A 17,983-nucleotide genomic window follows, 5' to 3' on the forward strand; every position below is an offset into this window, starting at 1 on the left:
GTTTGTTTAATGATTTTTAAAGTTTGTCTTGTTTCACTACTACGACGTTTGCTATTTTGAACAATTAGAAACACACACGTTTGGATAAAGAGAGAAAGCATTTTGACATTTGGCTTCATCTAAATATAGAAAAAAAGATGAAATAGCAAACAAATGGCTGCACCTTTGACCAAGTGGCACTCCATCATCACTTAAAGAGCTTATTAGAGGTTTATTAAAGCTCATTTGGCACGGCTGTCAGCGTAATGACACACACTGTGCAGTGTTAATTATAGATTGTAATCCCAGCTGCCATGCTGTCACAGTAACGGTACACCCTGCAGACCAGTTTGTCCACATTTCATTACGGCAAGCAGTCGAGTTTCTTTCACTTTCGTTTGTTCAGAAACAGCGCCCGTGTTGTTCAGACAGGAGCTCGAGTCATGATGGCAGCAGCTAAACCTTCCATGTCTGTGGATCGATACGTCTGCTTGGTGTGTCTGGAGGTCCTGAAGGAGCCGGTCACCATCCCGTGTGGACACAGCTACTGTATGGACTGTATTAATGATTGCTGGGACCAGATGGATACACAGGAGGGCTACAGCTGTCCTCAGTGCAGAAAAACATTTAACGTGAGGCCTGAGCTGAACAGAAACACCATATTGGCAGAACTGATCGAGAACCTAAAGGAGGTGACGGCTCATGCCGGCCCATCTCAGAGTTATGCTGGAATTGGCGATGTGCCCTGTGACGTTTGTCCAGGTAAAAAACGGAAAGCTTCAAAGACCTGCCTGACCTGCATGGCCTCCTACTGCGACACTCACCTGCAGCCCCACTTGGAGTTTCTGGCCTTCAAGAGACACAAAATAGACGAGGTGACTGAAAAACGTGAAGAGAAACTCTGTGGAAAACACCAGGAAGTTCTGGAAATCTTCTGTAGGACCGACAAGAGCTGCATCTGCTTATTGTGTGCGGCGATTGAACATAAGAGTCACGACACGGTGACACCCGATGTGGAGAGAGCTGGGAGACAGGTGAGGAGATGACTGGGAATGGACGTAACTGGGAGAAGGACGTAATGATAAAGGATAATAAAGTGTTGGTGTGTTCTTCTTTGATTGCATGGGATAATAAAATTGTTTTATAAAACATCCAAATGCCGGGCTTCTGAAAAGTTAGAGAAATTATTTGAACTGGAATACACAGTGACACTATGTCATCTATCTATCTATGATATAGTGCCTTTCATGTCTATCTATCTATCTATCTATCTATCTATCTATCTATCTATCTATCTATCTATCTATCTATCTATCTATCTATCTATCTATCTATCTATCTATCTATCTATCTATCTATCTATCTATCTATCTATCGTCTTACCCCAGTTTTTTCTGTGCATGTAAACGTATTCACGGACCCTCAGCCCTCCTCTCCTGTCCTCCCCCTCATTTTCTAAGCACACCTGACTTCAGACACGGAGCTCATTTCGTCTTCTTCGTGAGCCAGCCTGCCCATTAATGATGTCTTCTCTGCCTGCTCCGCCAACATCTCTCCACCATTTTGTCTCCACACAGAGTCAGTTGGAGAAAAGACGAGCAGAAATAAAAAAAATGATTGAGAAGAAAGAGCAGAAGCTTGAAGCGATGCAGGAGAGCTTAGTGAAGATTCAGGTGAGTCTTTGTGTCCATTACCACAGGTGATTAACGTACTACTGCCAAGTATGCTATGAAATGGGAAAAAATGCATATATTCATTCAAATGAGTGTTTGTGTAAATATGTACTGTACTTGGAGCCCATCAGTAACAATCTATGGAATAAGGACACCACTTGCTCAGTGTGAGACATTCCTAGAATAATAAATTTGAGCACCCAGTGAGTCCATAAATTCCCAAACTCATTATGTGTGCCCTCGCTGTCTGAACACTTTCATCATTTCTATTGGGTTTCTCCAGCCTCGACCACAGTGGACTATAGCAGATCCAGAAATGAATATAAAGTGAATGGAGCTTCATTGATAAGATTATGAACTCATCACCATGACATCTCCTTATTGACGTCCAGCTCTCTTTTATTCAGTCCTTTAAAAGGCCAACGGCAGAAGCCAGTGAGCCCTCTAGAGATCACGAATGGAGTTTGGTGAGAATGACTGAAGATCTCATGAAGCAACTGAAGGAGGAGATCAGGCAGCTGAAGAGGAGAGATGCTGAGCTGGCTGAACTTTCACAGACAGACGACCACATCCACTTCCTCCAGGTAAGAGGGCCGCTCTAAAGGACTCCAGTAGGCCCGTGTGATGCACAAGTCCTTGTAGCTCATGTTCTCTTTTCCTGTGCTCTCCTCATCAAGACGTTCCTGTCTTTCTGTGACCATCGTAGAGATGGAGACATCGCTGCTGATGGAGATTTGCTTCCAGAGACTATGGGGACCCGTGAGACCGGTGAGTTGGGTGTCTTTACTTGACCCCCTCAGTCCATCCAGATGTCATAGGTGCTCAGTGCTCACTTTCTGTTTCCTTTCCTTAGTGGTCAAAACTCCAGGTTGCAGTCAACAGAATATGACGAGTCGACATGAATTTTTAAAATGTAAGTCTGCATTTATTGTTCCTGAGGTAAAGGCTTTCACAGTTTAAACGTTCTAGAGTTTTGAGGGATCATCTCATCCTTACAGTAAATTAACGTGCTGCTCGACAGTGCCCGTGGTCGTATGAACTTTTTCCAGGTTTGGTGAGTTCAGCCACCATCTTGGCCTGTCTTTTTTCTCTTCCCATTGTATGTTGGTACAACAAACCTCGAGACACCAGACAGATGAACCTCTCTTGTGTTCATGTTTTCCAAAACTCCTTCTTTCCTTGTGGGAGAATTGTGTACATTGAAGTTCTGCTGAGAGCTCATCAGTTGTCATCTCCCTACACAGAATTGAGGTTTCTTCACAGGGTGGGTGAACTGACTCTTCATGACAGGGTGATGCTCAGCGGCTCATGAGAGCTTCAGAGTAGACGAGTCAGTTGAGGTGGTCTGGGCACGTTGTAAGAATACCCCCAAGGTGGCTCCCCCTAGAGCTGCTCCAGACATGACCCACTGGGCAGAGACACTGTGGCAGGCCCTGGACACACTGCTTGGGAATGCCTGGGAATCCCCCAAAGAAGAACTGGAATCTTTAGTTAGGGAGAAGGAAGTCTGGGGTGACCCACCTGACAGATAGTTTATGTTTGCCACTTTGCCATCCTCAGTGTCATGTGTCACAGTGCCAGCAGATTTCTTTACTCGTTTTCCTTTCCTTTTTCCATTCAGACTTCTCTCCGCTCACATTGGACCCCAACACAGCAAACCGACGCCTCTGCCTGTCCAAAGGGAACACCAGAGTGACAAGTGCTGTGAAAATCGTCCCGTATCCTGACCATCCTGACCGATTCGACACTTGCGAACAGGTTCTGTGCAGAGAGGCTCTGAGTGGGACTCGCTGCTACTGGGAGGTTGAGTGGGATGGAGACGAGGTGGACATCGGAGTGACGTATAAAGAAATCAACAGGAAGGCAGAGACAAAGGAGTGTCGTCTTGGCTTCAATGACAAGTCCTGGAGTTTGACCTGCTCTCACTTCAAGTGCTCTGTGTGGCACAATAAGGTGGAGACTCAATTTAACGTCCCCTCCAGTCACACATTTGGCGTGTATCTGGACTGTCCCGCAGGCTCTCTGTCCTTTTATAGGGTCTTACCTAAAATGACCTTCCTGAACATGATCCTCCTGCACACGTTCAACGCCTCCTTCAGTGAGCCACTGTATCCGGGCTTTGGGCTTGGACTTGACACCAGTGTCACAATTCGCTCTCCATAGTGGTTTAGCTGGTGTCATCTGTAGGTCACTTCATGTCTTCTGTCACACGGACTGTCTTGTTATTTTGGAGAGATTACTTTTAGAGTTCATTTGTCATTTCATTCCTGGTTCTTCACACACACAAACTCCACCCCAGAATGACGCTGGACAGCTGTGGTCAGTGGTCCTGCATTATTCAATGTGGTCATCATTTAAAAAATAAGAAGAGATCTGAGCCCCCAGCCAACATCCCTCTCCATAAGGGGTGTCCCCAGACCCCCAATGTATATCCAGTACTCCCACTGACCACTCCATCTCCATTTTGATTTAATTTTCTGTTGTTTTTGCTCTATTCCTTCTGTTTTAGGATTACCATTTAGTAAACTGGATTGGCACTTCTTTTTGGATTTCCTGTTTGGCAACTGCTTGTGCCCCTTTTTAGCTCCTTTGAGCATTTTATATATAATTTTTTTTCTTTTTGTAAATAAATAAAATCCTCCTTTTATAAAGATTCTTTGTCATCCATCTCTTTTCATGCCAGGGGTTTACAATAATCCCCTCCCATATTGGAAACTGTGATGATATATTTCGCCACATTGCTTATGTATTTTTGAACTTTGGAAGCCAAACCCAAGTTGGCCCGATGTACACTGGACCAACCACTCGGGCTGCGGAGGAGTGAAGTTTTTCTGGACGGGACAGTTTGGATATCTGGCCTGCTTTGTTGAAATATTTTGGAGGCCTCACACCACTTTGGCCATTTTGTATGCTGCATTTACAACAATTTGTTGCAGACCATATTTATTTTCAAAATTAAAAGCCCATCTGTTTAAATAATAAATCAGCTGCATGAAGCCTGACAGCATAAACAGAAATCTACAGGAGTGACAGGCGGACCCCAATCTCACCCTACGGCCTCCTTAACAGAGAGCAGATTCTAAAGGGAGATGATTCTATTTCTGCACCCCATTATACATTGAGAAGACCTCCACAGGGCACAGTGATGGACCCCATAATTTAAACTAACTATCGCAAACTAGGCCTTCAAGAATTATTTAACAAAAGAGCAAAAAGAAATGCAGAGAAGAGCGTGAAGGAGCAGATGCGCTGCTTGAATTGTACCTTCTCCTTGCTGAGAGCATTTAAAACAAATAGCAGTACAATAGATTTATACTGATGTTAATAAAATATGTAAACAGGCCAAATCCAGTTTTGTTTAAGTAAGTGAATATACTGAATATACTCGAATTCTGTTTGTTATGCGTAGACTGAGGTTACTCATTTGAATTTGACTCCATGTCTCCTGCTCTGCATCAAAGCAAACCTGCACTTGTGGACAATAAAGGTAATTCAGACAAGACAGGAGAGGACAGGAGGGGACAGCACAGTCACCCAACCTCCTAATACAGGTGGCTTCACTAAACAAATACGACTTGGTGCTGACGAACTACACAATAGATGGGCAGTGCCACACTCACCATTGACTGCATGACACTCCACGTGAATCTCCAAACTTGTCTGAAATCCATCAATAACAAAGAAACGACTTTGATATAATCGACAGAATATTTATTATTTGATTTTCAATTTCGGTGTAATACTCCCATATTAACATGCATTATAAAGTTTATTTATTCAAGAAATTAAATCAAACGCTGTTGATTCCCCTTGTAACTCCACTACAAATCAAAAACAGCGCCACTGTTTCATATATAAAATGTACATTGTTAATAATATTATAACGTGCGGCAGACGGAGGAATGGACTCGGCCTCTTGTCGCCGATCTCTGGTCGTCCTTGGCATCGTTCGCCCACCGCTACTCGGGTCTTGAGCGGGGCCACGCGCTCACTGTCGCTTGTCCCTAATTTGTCCCTCACCTGGGCTCAGAAGCCACTCGTGCGCCACGCTATTCCCCCTGGCTCTCTGCGAGCCGACCCGAGGGTCCGACCCAATCGATGCTCACGGGCTGCCTCTCTGGCCTGATGACCGTGCCCCCCAAACCACGATATCGAAAACGAACACCAGTAACGTATGAGCCGAGCAAAAACATACAAGCAAGCAAAGAGCTGCAGGCGATCTTCAGAGTACGAAATGTAGCCCACCCACCCCCCTTAAGCCACCTTCAGCTCAGCTAACCGATCGCGCTTCTGACGGTGGCGATGTCCCGTCTTCGTAGCAGGCTGGTTCCATTTGAGTTCCGCATCAGCTTACGACATGTCGCTGTCCGTACCATTTCCCCAAAAAGATTTTATAACTCATAATAAGTAATACATCTTAATGAGATAAAACAGTTACAAAAATTCACAATATCCAAGCGATTAAATACTCCCACCGTGTCAATCAGAGTTTAAAGCGCCAGGTAGCGGTGACGTGACGGCACGTACGGGTGCTTAATTAAAACGTGACATGCGCAGTGGCTTCCCATAAGTGTAGCTACCCTGCGACACACCAGCGCTTCAGAAGCTCGTCGCGTTGTCGATACGGCAGCATCCCTGGGTGACAGCGCTCCTGTCCTGTGGCTTCTAGTCGTCGGCTCCTCCTCAAAGTGCAAAGATTATCCGACACAGCAGCGTGAGTGAAACGCAGCTCGTTACCGTTATCTGTCGCAGCACCTTAGCTTGTCTTGCTCTGATCTTACGTCCAATTCGGATTTCATAACCAGTTTGTTTGTGTCTCTGGCCCGTCTGTTTTTAATCCGCTGCACACCGAATTCAGTTTCCAGAAACGTTTAGCGTTAATGGGATGTTTCCAGGTTTGTACGGCTGCTGAGATGGCTGACGCAGGTTCAAGAAAATAGCGCAAGAGATTCCACAGTCCAGTGAAATTCGTTTTCAAACTTTTAGGAACAAATCAAAGAGAAATAACTAACATAAATGTGGAGAAAACCGAACAACACTCAGCAGGTTAATATATTATATTATATTATTATATTATATTATATTATATTATATTATATCACAAAGCCCATCCTGCCCATGACGTCACAGCTCCGGGATTCCATGTCTGTGTTCTTGTCCTCTTCTTTGTGGTTTCCATTTACTTCTTTGCGTTAAAGTTGCACATTTTACGTTACGGTCAGAAAACTGCATGCGCTTGTAGTTTTACAGGCACGAAATGAGTTTTAATAACAGGTAGTTCATTGAGTTTTAATTTATGAGTTTTAATAAAGTTTATTGTCACTTGTGGAGTACAATGAAATTCGGACTTGCAAGTCTCTTCAAGGCGGCAGACAGTAACACAATTCAACACACAGCATATATGTAGAATATGACATACGTATATATAATGTCTGCAACGTTTATTAGCCAAGTTTCAGGTTTTGATTTGTAATAGATTTGCAAATCTTTCTGAAAACGTGTTCACTTTGTTATTATGGGATATAGAGCGTGAATGGAAGGGCAAAAATGGCAAAGTGAACCATTTAAAATTAAATCTACAACACAACAGAGTGTGTGGAAAGTGAATGCTCCGTATATCATATTGCACATTCATTTTATAACCCTGTCATCCATCCATCCATTATCCAACCTACTATATCGTAACTACAGGGTCACGGGGGTCTGCTGGAGCCAATCCCAGCCAATACAGGGAGCAAGGCAGGAAACAAACCCTGGGCAGGGTGCCAGCCCAACGCAGGGCACACACTAGGGACAATTTAGGATCGCCAATGCACCTAACCTGCATGGCTTTGGACTGTGGGAGGAAACCAACGCAGACACGGGGAGAACATGCAAACTCCATGCAGGGAGGACCCGGGAAGTGAACCCAAGTCTCCTCACTGTGAGGCAGCAGCGCTACCACTGTGCCACCGTGCCACCCAAACACTATCATTTTAAGTTTATTCTTTTGTGTACAGAATGCGTTGTTACTTACATGTGCAACCAGCATGCCACACGCTGTCCCTCACCGGTGCGATGATGGGTCACTAGAACTCGCCACACATGGACCTTAAAGCCTCGGAATTCTTTATATTGCACATCTATTATTGTGTTTCCATATTTGTTTACAGTATTTTTGTTTTCAAGGAATGTTCCACCCAAAACCAAAATGTTTGTTTTTCTCTCATCATTTTTGGTAGCGATGGCCGAGGACAGTTTTAATCTTGTGTTTTTATAGAAAATGGAGATGACAAAATTGTTGAGACGGTGGGCCTCTCTGGGCCTCAAAGCAAAACACGCATGGAAAAAAGTGAAATTATTTGTCTCTAAAATAAAAAGTTGCCGTTTTGAAGGTCCCTGAAGTCCTACTCTCCATGTGTCTGTGGCTGTTTGTGTGCAGTAAAACTTTGTAATGTTTGTGTATAATTAATTTCCCCTTAACAAGTTCTCAACTGCTGCATGTTCATTTGTTCTTGTTAAATACATTTTAAAATGGGGTCCACTGTTAATAATTCTCTTTATAATTTTGAACTCTTCAGTTGTGTTGCCCTTTTATTTTTTTGCTTAAACTGAAGAAGTGTTCCTCTCCCTCATAGCTGAGCCCTCTTCATCCTCCGTGGTCCTTGTCGTTCTCCTGTGGACTTCCTCTTGTGCTGCTGTGTCTTTTTAGGGAGACCCAAATTGTACACAATACTCCAGATGAAGACTCACTAGTGTGCTAGTGACTCTCCTGAGACGTGGACTCCACACCTGACGATGCTTTAGGGCTGAGCCATCACCAATTGGCTGGAAACATTGTCAGAAAATGTCCTTGAAGTGCCAAATTGCAGCTGTCACTTTTTTGTTTTTTTATCTCGCCCACCTCACAAGAAAGCTGTCAGGCACTCCTGTTCACAGCAGGAGGCGCCAGAGATCCCCTGGTTAGTATCTATCTATCTATCTATCTATCTATCTATCTATCTATCTATCTATCTATCTATCTATCTATCTATCTATCTATCTAGTAGATGTGTGCCGTGGTGAAGGGAGGTCCACCTGATCAGGGTGTCACACCTAACATTTGACGAGCTGCCGTGGTGCACATGGAGGCCAAGTGCTTCACGTGTGGACCAGTACCAGTGGCTCCTGAAGCTTCCCAGCATTTGTTTTTGGCCCCTGCCAGGATGAAGGTCTGTGGCCAGTAGACTTCACCCAAGGCAAATTAAAACCGAGGCCTGACCTCACTGGGCTTCCCGTAACCGATGAGGTCCACAGGAGAGGGCCCTGTGCAGCTCACTATACAAAGAGACAAAAGGGTTAAAAGGGGGGACTGTGGGAGTTGGGAGGGTCCACAAGTAACAAAGGGGACCGAGAGGTGCAAAAGAGCGCAAATCACAAAATGTTAGGTGACAGAATCTTTGGGGGCGAACGAAACATCAGAGCAGCAGATGGCCGTGACAATGGAGACGTGGCAGTCGGGGACGTGAGGTGTTTGAGCTTCTGTCTCTACTTATTGTGACATCCCTTAATGCACCTTAATCCTCATTGTAACCTTAAAGGAGAATAAACCTTTCTATTGTTTTTTTTGTTTCCATAATCCATGCTGTCCTCCTTCCTCTATCCACACTATGATAGGAGTGTAATTGCACATCGTGCTGAGATAACAAATCTGAATTAACTGATTCCACTTTTCATCAAAGCAGTGCCTTATGTTTTTTATTAAAGCCACCGTCCTTGTCCTCCTGCATGCACATCGTACGTCACACACTCGCCGTCCCACTCAGCGCTCCGCTTTACGTGTCTTTTGTGGGTTGTTGTCTGATTGGATGATAAGAAAAGGCCAAACGCGTGCTATAGCCAAGCCACGGTGAAACACGACGACGCACCATTTTTGTTTCTTCTGTAACACGTGTTGAGTTGTATTTTTTTTTTGTTCAGAAGATGACAGAAAGGGAGCAGATGAGGAGAGCGAGTGAGGAAAAGTAATTAAGTGGCTTCTAGTTTCTCAAAATATAAAAACTGGACTTTCCTGTTGGTAGACATTTTTTCAAATCCATTTTATGATGATGCAGATCTAATTGTAGAGTTTTGTGCCAATACGGCATCACGATTTATAGTAATTGTGAATGAACTTGGAATGAGTCACCTTTGAATCATCGTTAGAACATTACTGCATACCACTACGTGTGTTGAGGTGAGATGACAAAACGACTGCGTCATACGCTAAATGCTCTGCAACCCTCCGAAGAGGTGATGGTATTGATGTTTTGACGTGATGATGTGAACTTTTAAGACATCAAACAGCCCTAATTGCTCTCTCCTCTACCATCTGATCGACCTTCTGTAGATCGTGACAAGTCCATGACGACAAGTCCGTGACGACTGTGAGGTCCTTCTCATAAGTTGCTCTTTCAACTTTCAAACCTCAGGTGTAACACGTGAAATTTAAGATAACTAAATGTAATCCGCTCACTCCTCATTCTGGTCGAGTTCCTATGTGATGATACGCCTGATTCTCCGTTATCTGCCATTCCATGTCATTTGGCGTCATTGTTCACATTAACAAGCTTGTTATTTACATTCTTCAACAATGCGAGTATTTAAGTGAGCCATCATCTGTATGCATGACACTACCACTACAAGATAATGGAGACAGGTGTGTCATCTTTTCATTTTGGGAGTTTACTTAACTTCACCTTTTGTTTCCTCAGGAGTAACACCCAGGCGTCCGACTGGATCTCACCTCACAATGGCAGTTACTCCACTTTCCCTCTTTGTGGATCGGTACACCTGTGCGGTGTGCCTGGATGTCCTGAAGGAGCCAGTGACTATCCCCTGTGGACACAGCTACTGCGTGAAGTGTATTGATCACTACTGGCGCCAGCTGGATACGTGGCGGGTCTACAGGTGTCCCGAGTGCAGACGGTCATTCGACAGGAGGCCAGAGCTGAACCGAAACACCACATTGGCAGATCTACTAGAAAGGCTGAAGGGAGTGAAGGTCGACGTCAGTCCATCTCAGAGTTACGCCGGACCTGACGACGTGCCCTGTGACGTGTGTCCAGGGAGAAAACGGAAAGCTTCAAAGACGTGTCTGACCTGCTTGGTCTCTTACTGCGAGACTCACCTACAGCCACACAAGGAGCTTCAGGCCTTCAAAAAACACAAAGTGGAGGCGCTGAGTGGCAACCTCAAAGAGAAGCTCTGCAGGAAACATCACAGAATCCTAGAAATATACTGTAGGACAGACAAGACCTGCGTCTGCTCCCTGTGCGCGGCGACAGAACACAAGAGTCACGACACGGTGACACCGGACAGAGAGAGAGCCCGTAGACAGGTAAGGATGGGACGTTAGGAACAGGAAGGGCAAACTGGGCAAAGCAGCTGCGGTTGGTCGGTCGGGACAGTGAGGTGTCGTGGTGTTCTTCCAGGATCAACTAGAAAGAAAGACGGATGTCACATTGTTATTTGTATTTGTACCCTTGAGTCATCTTCAGAAATAGCTGTGAGAACACAATACAATGCATAAGTATTGAATGTAAAACACGTTTTTTGAAAATAGGATTTTAGTACCTTTGTAGACAACAAAATGTCAACCTCAAGTGATGGCAAAGCTGCATTGACTGATATCCTGTTCTGTCAGGGTGATCTGGATATGGAGTCACTATCCTCCTGTCCATCACCTTCTTGTTCCCTTCAGAGAGATGAAGGCAACTGTGTGCAGTTTTGTGGTCCAAGGTGAGTGGACAGGAGCCTGAATGGACTGAAATGAATAGGAGTGAAGCAAATCTATGGATAGTGTGGACGATCAGAGTGAGGGGTCTTGTGGAGAGACCAAAACGTGAAGAGTTAAGTGAAGATGGAGAAGTGAAGAGTCAAGACAAAAAAAAAAATCAGAGATTATTGAATCTCTGATTATTATTATTATTGAATTTCTCATTAGACCCTATATAAATAAAATGTATTATTATTATGAGACCTCAACTGAGGGGAGCAGATCATCAAATGCAAAGAATTTCATTTGTGATCTCTGTGAACCTCTAAGTGTCACATGACTGCTGTGATGTCACTGACTAAATGAGCCAATCTGACATCAATGAAGTGAAAGGATTCATTAATGTGCCAAGAGTCTGTGGTGTGGTGGGCATGTGGACCAACAGAGGGTGGCACCTCCACTGTCAGGTGGTGAGTCCTTCTGGTCATAGGAGATCGAGTGAAGAACAGGAGAAGATTGTAGGAGCTGTGGACTGAGTTGCTGAACTTTCGGGCATTTTGTTAAGGTGTATATATAAAGAGTCTGAAAGAGAAAATTGGTTTACCCAGAGCCCCTCTGATGATAAAACATGTCTTTAATCGAGATTCATTAGCTTCAATGTGTCTGTTATTCTCAGGACCAAGGTATAGTAGGCTTCAGGTCTAGTGTATATGCGGGGACGTATATGTGTTGTTCATGATGAATCCCAATGTGGAGTACTGAGGAGTGAATAAGCTGAGCTGTCCATACTCATAGAGCTTAAGTAACTTGTGTTAAGATTAGGGTGCGTCCCACCTTGGAGAGTCCCACTTTTCCCATGACATTGTGTGTAAGAGCGCCACCTGTGGAAGTCTAATCAAATCTCCGAGCACCGCAACCCTCTCACTTCCCCAGTGTGACCACATAAAGTCTGTGCCACCTAACACTGCTCTGTTGATGTTTCAGTGTCTGCTACTGGGGGGTCAGTTTTACTGACAGGGGTGGATTTTTGACATGAAAAAGAAGAAAATACAGAAAATAGGAACGTTGAAATGACCTGTCAGAGGGTTACTCTTGAGCTGAGCTCACATAGAAATTGCAAAAAGTTGTGCTTGTGAAAATCAATGAAAACGGAACATTCCAGACCTACCTCCTTGAGGAATTAGTGTGGCAAATTAAAAAAAAAAAACAAATCAGTCCTCCAGGAGCTGAGTAGCTTCATGTGGATGATTGGACAGACAGACAAGAAGAAGGCTGACTGGAGCAAAGCACAGAGATGTCTTTAATGGAATTCCTGCTCCAGAGTGCTCTGCTCATCAGACTGGCTGAAGAGGAGGCAACACAGAAGTGGCTTAGGGACAACTCTATTAATGTCCTGGAGTGGCCCAGGCAGAGCCTGGACTTGAATCCAATCCAACATCTGTGGAGAAACCTGAGAGTAGCTTTCCATCGATGGTCTCCATCTAACCTGACAGAACATGAGAGGACCTGCAGAGAAGTATGGCAGAAAATCCCAAATCCAGGTGTGTGTGTGTGTGTGGAGCTTTCCTGGTTGGACCCAAGAAGACCCCAGGCTATTGCCTGCCAAAGGGGCTTCAACTGAGCAATGAGTTTAAGTTTATGTGACGTGTGGCTGGTTTGTCACTTGTCTAGTTGATTCTTTGTCTAATGAGAAATTCAATAATCTCATGATTTTTTTTTTTTTGTCTTGACTTTTCACTCCTCCACCTTCAATTAACTCTTCACGTTTTGGTCTCTCCACAAGACCCATCACTCTGATCGTTCATTTCTCTTTTTCGATCTTCTTTTTCAGTTGACCACAATTCTCCCCCCTGTTGCTGAGGTCTCTCACTAATTCATCTCCAGGATGCTCATTTTCTGTCCATTTGCTCCTCTTTTTCTTCCTCATTCTTCTTCTGACCTTTTCTCCCTAATAATCCCCTGCTGGACTCCACTTTTTTCTCCACACAGATTCGGATGGAAAGAAGAAAGTCTGAAATGGAAAAGAGAATTGAGGAGAAAGAGAAGAAATTGAAGGAGATGAAGGAGATGGTACGGGGGATTCAGGTAAGTGGTATGTCTTGATGAGACAATGGAATCGAAAGAGAGATGAGAGTTGAAAACAAAATACAAATATATATAACCAGATTTGCTGTTGGTGAAAATTAAATTATATTGCTGTCGAGTAAAGGGACTGGTAACTGCTTTCACATATTAGACCTGAATTTTAAGTAGTAAAAACCATAAAAGCAAAGCTGCGCTTGTTGTCTTCTCTTCTGCCTAATAATCTCAGAACAAACTGGTGGCAGCATTGCCCTCATACCTTTACCCTTTGTAATTTATCCACTTCTCTTTTAATAAGAGCTCCTCTAAAACACTTGGAGTGGAAGTGAATTTCTGCTTTCTTCTAATCAGAGATCTGCAGAGAGAGAGATGAGGAAACACGAGGAGATGCTCAAGTCTGTACTTCGATCCATCGAGAGGCTGCGTTTGGAGGTCACTAATTTGATTGGAGATCACAAGAGGAAGGAAGAGAGAAAGGCTGAAGATGTCATTAGACAACTGGAGAAGGAGATTAAAGAGCTGAGGAGGAGAGACGCCGAGATGGCCGTACTTTTACAGACGGACGACCACATCCACTTCCTCCAGGTGAGACAACTGATCTACATGACACCAGCAAGCCTGTCTGACGCACAGGTCTCTGTCTCTCATGCTTTTCTCCCCTCTGTTCTCCTCACATAGAGGTTCCCATCTCTCTGTGTTCCTGTTGAAGATGGAGGGGTACCCGCCCTTACAATTAACAGGGACTTTCTCCCCACGACTCTAAAGACCAGTCTGTCCGATCTGAACAAGAATCTGGAGGATATCCGTGACTGGAAGTTCCTGAAGAGCAGGGAGACGAGTGTGGTGGGTTGGGTGTCCTCAGGTGACCTCTTTGGTGGATTCATTCAGACCCCTGAGGTGGGAGATGTGGGCTTCCTGATCACATTTTGTTTTCTCTCCTCAGATGTTAACTGCGTGGATCACAACCTGGACAGTCTAACGAGTAGAAGTCACTTTTTAAAATGTGAGTCTCTTTCTAACTTAAGTTGAATAGTTGAAATGGAAGGTTCTCATGATTGCAAGAAGAGCAGTGTTAGGTGGCACAGACCGTATGTTCTCACATTGAGGAAGTGAGAGGGTTGTGGTGCTCGGTGGTTTGATTAGACTTCCACAGGTGGTGCTCTTACACACTAACTTACACACTGACATGGGAAGAGTGGGGCTCTCCAAGTTCGGTATTCATTGGCCTACTCTTGCACCCTAATCTTAACACAAGCTACTTAAGCGCTGACTACGAGTATGGCCAGCACATCTTATCGCTCCTCAGTACTCCACATTGGGATTCATCATGAACAACACACATACGTCCCGTATATACATTAGGCCTGAAGGCTATCATACCTTGGTTCTGAGAATAACCGAGACACATTGAAGCTGATGCATCTCGATTAAAGACCTGTTTTGTCATCAGAGGGGCTCTGGGTGAACCAATTTTCACTTTCAGACTCTTTATTATATACACCTTAACAAAATGCCCCAAGTCCAGCAACTCCGTCCACAGCTCCCACAATCTTCTCCTGTTCTTCACACGGTCTCATAAGATCAGAAGGACTCACCACCTGGTGCCGCCCTCTGCTGGTCCACAAGACCACCCACCTCACCACAGACTCTCGGCACATTCATGAATCCTTTCACTTTATTGATGTCAGATTGACTTATTTAGTCAGTGACATCACAGTAGTCATGTGACACTTGGAGGTTCACAGAGATCACAAATGAAATTCTTTGCCTTTTGACATTCTGCTCCCACACTGTCCATAGATTTGTTTCACGCCTGTTCTTTTTTTCCCCATTTAGACTCCTGTCCACTCTCCTTGGACCCCAATACGGCACACAGATGCCTTCATGTCTTTGAAGGGAACAAGAAGGTGATGGACAAGAGGACAGTGACTCCGTATCCCAATCACCCTGACAGGTTTGGCTTTTGGCCTCAAGTTCTATGCTCCGAGGTTCCAAGTGGGACTCGCTGCTACTGGGAGGTTGAGTGGACTGGCAAGTGGGCTGACATTGGAGTCGCCTGCAAAGGCATGGAGAGGAAAGGATGGGGTAAGGAGTGCGGGCTTGGGCGCAATGACAAGTCCTGGATGTTGTCCTGCTCTCATTCCAGTTACGTGGTGTGTCACAATAACATGAAGACTGAAATCGGTGCCCTCTGCACTCACAGGATAGGCATCTATCTGGACCTTCCTGCTGGCTTTCTGTCCTTTTATAGTGTCTCCTTCACAATGACCCTCCTGCACAGGTTCAAGATCTCCTTCACAGAGCCGCTCTGCCTGGGGTTTGGACTTGGATTGGATTCCAGTGTAACAATCTGTCATCTAAACCCATATGACCAGTAACTGATGTGGTCTGCAGATCACTTCATGTCTTGAGTGTCATACTGGGAGTTATTTTCAAGTTAAGAGGAAAATTTAACGGGCCACGCTAGAATTCATTTATCATCCTTAAGAAAACAACATGAAAAGTGACCACGAGCCAACTTCATTGAGTGGACACCACACAGGCCTAAAGGGGTTGGGTGAGGACAGCCAGCAAGGGTGCACCTTTGAAGAGAGAGAAGGAAAGGCCAGTGTGGTGCAATAACAACAGAAAGGGAAAGAAGTGCGAATACTGATGGTCTTGCTAGAGTCCCTTTGTGGGTGGGAGGCTCGGAGGGGCTGCAGTCCCTTCATTTTACTGCAATATGTTTGTTGGTCCCTCTTGTGTGTTATCTTACCCTTGTGTATTGCATTGTTGTATAATAAAAGGCACCCTCCTTTGGTACCAGAGGCCCAGTTGTCTCTTCTTGGTATCTCCTTTACACAACAACACCCTCTAAAATGTACACATTACGTCAAAAAACTTTGGATCTGACCCCTACATGTAATCTAGTGCAAAACTGAATTGTAGCTTCTGAAGTTGTGGTCTATGGATCTCAATTGGTTCCAAAGTGTGAGGTAAATGGTCCACAAGTGGACAATACAACTTTTAAATTGCTCAGATATGTTCGTCTGTTATCTGCTTTCCTGAGCGTTTACTCGTATCAATCAAGGCTGCTAGTTGATATTGGTGCTACTAAGGTAGTTTGCTTAGAAGGCATCAAGAATGGCTCTGAATCTACCACCCTGGAGCACACTAACCATCTTGTGGATGATAATCCCTTTTGTTTCAATTCCACATCATCCTGCTCTGCTCCTCTTTGTTCCTTGTGGTTGCCCCCTGCTCTTTCATCTGCCACTTTTTCCATCTCAGTCTCGTTTTTTCAGCCCAGTAGGTGCCAGTCAATTTCCTTTCTAAACTCACTTTGACGTCCGCCTGGAGCGCCCACCTCTGGTCAAGGTAGTCCTTTATCTTCGTGTTGTTAATTGATCTTCATGGCCAACAGGTTATTAGGGATCACTGGCCGAAATTTGGAACATTGAAATGCAAATACATCCACACTGGATCAGAATCTTGGGATTCATCACATAAATGCCTTTCAAAAAATACATTTATGGAAATTACACTAACGGGTGACCGTCAGACTTGACAGATTTGACTTTAGGAAAGCGGCCCGCAGTGCTTTAGATGACCAGTAAGGGAAAAGCCAAACAGCACTGGGATTACTGTGGAGCATCAAATCAACACGGACAATTTGTGTAAAGTTATGACAAACAAAATCCATTCTTGAAGAGCCACATGCTGAGATGGCTGCTCTAAAGTTACTACATTAGCACTAACCTACAAACTGTTTTGAATTCTCCATTATTATCAATATTAGTTTGTTGATAATGTGTGGACATATATATATATACACTAGCTGTCCCCCATGGCACCACCCATGTAGTAAACAGGACAAACTTTAAAAATCAATTAAAAAAACCAAAATGTAATTATAGCCAAGCAGATGATAGGTACACTTGAATGTCAGACATTGGCACTGTATCTGATCGTGTTCGGCTCTGACAGGAGAGCGTCCCCCGTGTTGGGAGAAATGCACATGGCTGTGATATCTCTGCCAATGAGTAGCTACCCTCTGAAACACACATAGCTCTGACCTCCCTCTCAAAAACAGCAAGCGTCACTCCATAACAATCTCTAGATGATAATGTCTGTTGAACAAACGGGTATCGCTAGCTAATCAGAGGCGAGGTGCGCTCCAACACGTGGTGAGAGGTAGAGTGACTCAAACAGAGGCGGCCACATGACTGAGGAGGGCCCGCCCCGCTCCCCACCCCTGACATCACGCTTCCACTGCCCCTTAGCCCACAGCTGCTCTCTTGCATTCACGAAAATAAATTGGTACCGCAAGTGAACTATGATACTTGGAGCAATGAGAGAAGTCACAAAATCATCTGGAATGTTCAAGTAAATTATTGAAAAAAAACCCAATCTAAATCCATTGAGTAGTTCTCTCGTGGAAAGCAGACATACAGACAGACAGGGAGATGTTGGATTTTATGTACAGTACATATATAATATAAACTGCTCAAAAAAATGAAAGGAACACTTTGAAAACACACGAGATCTCAATGGG

The 17,983-nt window shown here is 44.4% G+C and overlaps 2 protein-coding genes across 3 annotated transcripts in view; both read left to right on the forward strand.

The window, feature by feature from the left end:
- The window catches only part of LOC114661672 (tripartite motif-containing protein 16-like), a 44,240-nt gene extending 39,898 nt beyond the window's left edge, over window positions 1–4,342 (forward strand). Inside the window, exons 4-6 of the mRNA XM_051935162.1 lie at window positions 2,330–2,420; window positions 2,506–2,565; window positions 3,274–4,342. Coding sequence (XP_051791122.1) covers window positions 2,330–2,420; window positions 2,506–2,565; window positions 3,274–3,815 — 693 coding nt within the window. The 3' untranslated portion in view covers window positions 3,816–4,342. The remainder of the gene's footprint in view (window positions 1–2,329; window positions 2,421–2,505; window positions 2,566–3,273) is intronic.
- On the forward strand, window positions 368–16,262 carry LOC114662224 (tripartite motif-containing protein 16-like). 2 transcript variants are annotated; one of them, XM_051935150.1, is made up of 7 exons: window positions 368–741; window positions 10,718–10,989; window positions 13,357–13,452; window positions 13,801–14,034; window positions 14,128–14,311; window positions 14,393–14,452; window positions 15,286–16,262. In XM_051935150.1, exons 1-7 carry the CDS (start codon window positions 423–425, stop codon window positions 15,825–15,827), a joined length of 1,707 nt encoding a protein of 568 aa, XP_051791110.1. In that variant the 5' UTR covers window positions 368–422; the 3' UTR covers window positions 15,828–16,262. The 2 variants fall into 2 exon arrangements, with proteins under 2 accessions (XP_051791110.1, XP_028671448.2); XM_028815615.2 differs by lacking the exon at window positions 368–741 and adding an exon at window positions 6,200–6,366 and having other exon boundaries at window positions 10,364–10,989.
- Window positions 16,263–17,983: the final 1,721 nt, after the last annotated feature.

The sequence above is a fragment of the Erpetoichthys calabaricus genome, chromosome 12, assembly GCF_900747795.2.
Source record: "Erpetoichthys calabaricus chromosome 12, fErpCal1.3, whole genome shotgun sequence".
Lineage (NCBI taxonomy): Eukaryota > Metazoa > Chordata > Cladistia > Polypteriformes > Polypteridae > Erpetoichthys > Erpetoichthys calabaricus.

Bases quoted from the DNA above. Each gene is read 5' to 3' on its own strand.
- LOC114662224 (XM_051935150.1), top strand. From the start codon at position 423: ATGATGGCAGCAGCTAAACCTTCCATGTCTGTGGATCGATACGTCTGC. The intron at 742-10,717 runs GTAAAAAACGGA...ACGTGTGTCCAG, and splicing joins GCCCTGTGACGTTTGTCCAG to GGAGAAAACGGAAAGCTTCA. The intron at 10,990-13,356 runs GTAAGGATGGGA...TTCTCCACACAG, and splicing joins GAGAGAGAGCCCGTAGACAG to ATTCGGATGGAAAGAAGAAA.